Raw genomic sequence first — 2,344 nt, 5'->3', positions numbered from 1 at the left:
ATAAATAAATAAATAGCAGCTTTTACGGGTGTTCATTTTCATGTTCATTCATTCCTGGTCAATACATTTTTAGTTCACTTATTCATCTTCACAATTCAGTTCAGAGCTCCTGCTTCTCCACGCAGCTACTGTAGACGGCCTTGCAGTCGGCGCCGCTGCGGCCAATTCGTGCCGCCTCGTAGCTGGCATTGGGCGTGGCGCCCTTCTGACCATCGAGCACGTAGCTGGAGGCATAACTAAAGAAGGAAAAAACATAAATATTAGGTTTTAGGTCAAAATCTTTTTGCTTATCTGATTGCTTACCCTCCAACCTGGGCAATGAGGTAGCCCAGCTCTCGACTTTCTCGCGAGGCGGCCGCCGCCGCGTCGCAGATGTGCCGCTGCATACAGGTCGACTCAGCGGTGAGCGCCGATCGAACGAAGCCCTTGAGCATGGAAATGCCAGCCACAGCAGCATCGTCGGCCGTGTCCTTCAGTCCGCGACTTCCGCCACTTGAGCGAGCATTTCGCTGCGTGAAGCTCGTCTTGAGCATGTCGAGCACCTTCACGAGCAGGTTCAGTACCTGGCGGCTGGTGGCGGTCGATTCCTCCGAGGTGCCAAAGACCAGCTTGACGATCGTCTTGACGATGTTCTTCGTGTTGAGAAATTGGCTGATCTCGTTGCTGGCGAGGGGCTTTTCAGAGGAGGAGGAAGAGGAGGAGGATGAAGAGGGAACTGAGGAGCGACTGTCCGCCATGCGGAAGGCCTTTGCCTGCCGAGAGCTGGAGCCGGTGGAGTTGGCGCCCATGGCAAAGGTGGCCAGGAGGGTGATGGTGATGGTGACGAGAATAAGGAGCTTCATTTTGGTGGTTTTAGTGTGGAGGGTAATAACTAGAAGGGAATGCAGGAGTTGATGCACACCAAGAAGATGCACAGTAAAAAATGGTGGCTAGTAACTAGAGAAGATCACGTAGAAGTTTAAAAATGAGTAAGTTTGAGGTGAAGTCAAGTAAAGTGGATCAGTGTTTGTGGTCAGCTTCAGGCGAAGAGTAGAGGGCAACTGTCGGCTGGAAATGAGGTCTCTGCTGGAATTAATACCAAGTGCACACCAGTTAACGGCGGTACTTTTTCGATGGAAATGCAAACAGGAGAGAGAGATACTTGAAGGGCGACTTTTTTCGTTACTCGCCGTCGCCAGTCGGTGATCGGTACGAGAAGACGAAAACGAAGAAGACTCTTCTCCTTCTCTCTCCTACGTCTCTCTTTCTCCTACCTCTCTTCACCGTTAATTGTTTTACCGTAATACGACGAAGGGAACAGCAACTACCAACAGTGGCCAACTTTGCCCGGCTAACCGAATCTAAGCGAAGCTCTCTAACCTGTTCAACCAGGTAGCAACACCACCGCTGACCTCAAATGGAGCGACAAAGATGGTCGAAGAGATCCCTTCTACTTCTTCTCCTCTTTACAAGAAGCTGCAGGATTGCAAATGTGTGGAGTGACGTGTGGGTAAAAAAAGTGATCAAAGATATCGGTTGGTGGTGGTGAATAGTTCAAGTTCAAGGCAAGAAATTGGCCAGTTTTTTGTGCAGCTGGTGCAATCAGTAGTGACCGTTTAGAAGGGGAAAAAACTTTGGTCGTAAAGATTGCTGCCAATGCTTTTTCCGCTATTTACCGCTCACCTTTTTTTCTGCTGGTGAACTTTTAATTTGTTTTTGTTTTGTTTTTGTTNAGATTGCTGCCAATGCTTTTTCCGCTATTTACCGCTCACCTTTTTTTCTGCTGGTGAACTTTTAATTTGTTTTTGTTTTGTTTTTGTTTTCTACTGTTTTAATTTCTTTGAACGCTCTGTTTTGACCAGGTAAACTTGTTGTTGTCTAACAAAGTCTGGCTCTCTGACTACATTTAACTTGAAAGTAGAGCTCTTCTCAATGTTCTCTGATCTCTTTCTCTCTTTCTCATTCCTTCTTTTCCATCAGGTCACCGAAAAGCATTGCGTCATCTCAATATTGGCAATCACCACTTTTGGCAAAAAGAGGGTTACCCAGGGAGAAGGAAAGAGAGATGAAAGAGATGGCCAAAGAAGTTGAGGGGCAAAAGGCGGTCAGTGATCTGCTGTCAGCAGCTATTGCACTTCTAGGTCAGCAAAGAGTGAGAGAGAAGTTGGCCACCACCGACGACTTATTTGCGGTCCGGGTTCGCTGGAAACCTTCATCTTCTTCTCCTTTTCCTTCCCATCTTCCCTTCTGTCCTCCTTATCTTCGGCAATGTCACTCGATGTCCGCACTTCTGATGTGCTGCTCCCACTTGGTCGCCAGCTATTAATAGCAATAGCTTACCTTACTTCGATGTCTCTCTCTCTCT

General features: G+C 47.6%; 1 protein-coding gene across 1 annotated transcript; it reads right to left on the bottom strand.

The window, feature by feature from the left end:
* Positions 1–100: 100 nt before the first annotated feature.
* Positions 101–533, bottom strand: LOC108355457 (uncharacterized). Its single transcript, XM_017606620.1, has 2 exons — positions 304–533; positions 101–236 (listed from the first exon to the last, which is right to left on the bottom strand). Exons 1-2 carry the CDS (start codon positions 531–533, stop codon positions 101–103), a joined length of 366 nt encoding a protein of 121 aa, XP_017462109.1.
* Positions 534–2,344: the final 1,811 nt, after the last annotated feature.

This window comes from Rhagoletis zephyria, unplaced genomic scaffold (genome assembly GCF_001687245.7).
Source record: "Rhagoletis zephyria isolate East Lansing unplaced genomic scaffold, Rhagoletis_zephyria_1.1 Rzeph_scaffold_45931, whole genome shotgun sequence".
Lineage (NCBI taxonomy): Eukaryota > Metazoa > Arthropoda > Insecta > Diptera > Tephritidae > Rhagoletis > Rhagoletis zephyria.
Note: the sequence above shows the minus strand (reverse complement) of the source record. Positions and strands in the feature narration are given on the sequence as shown.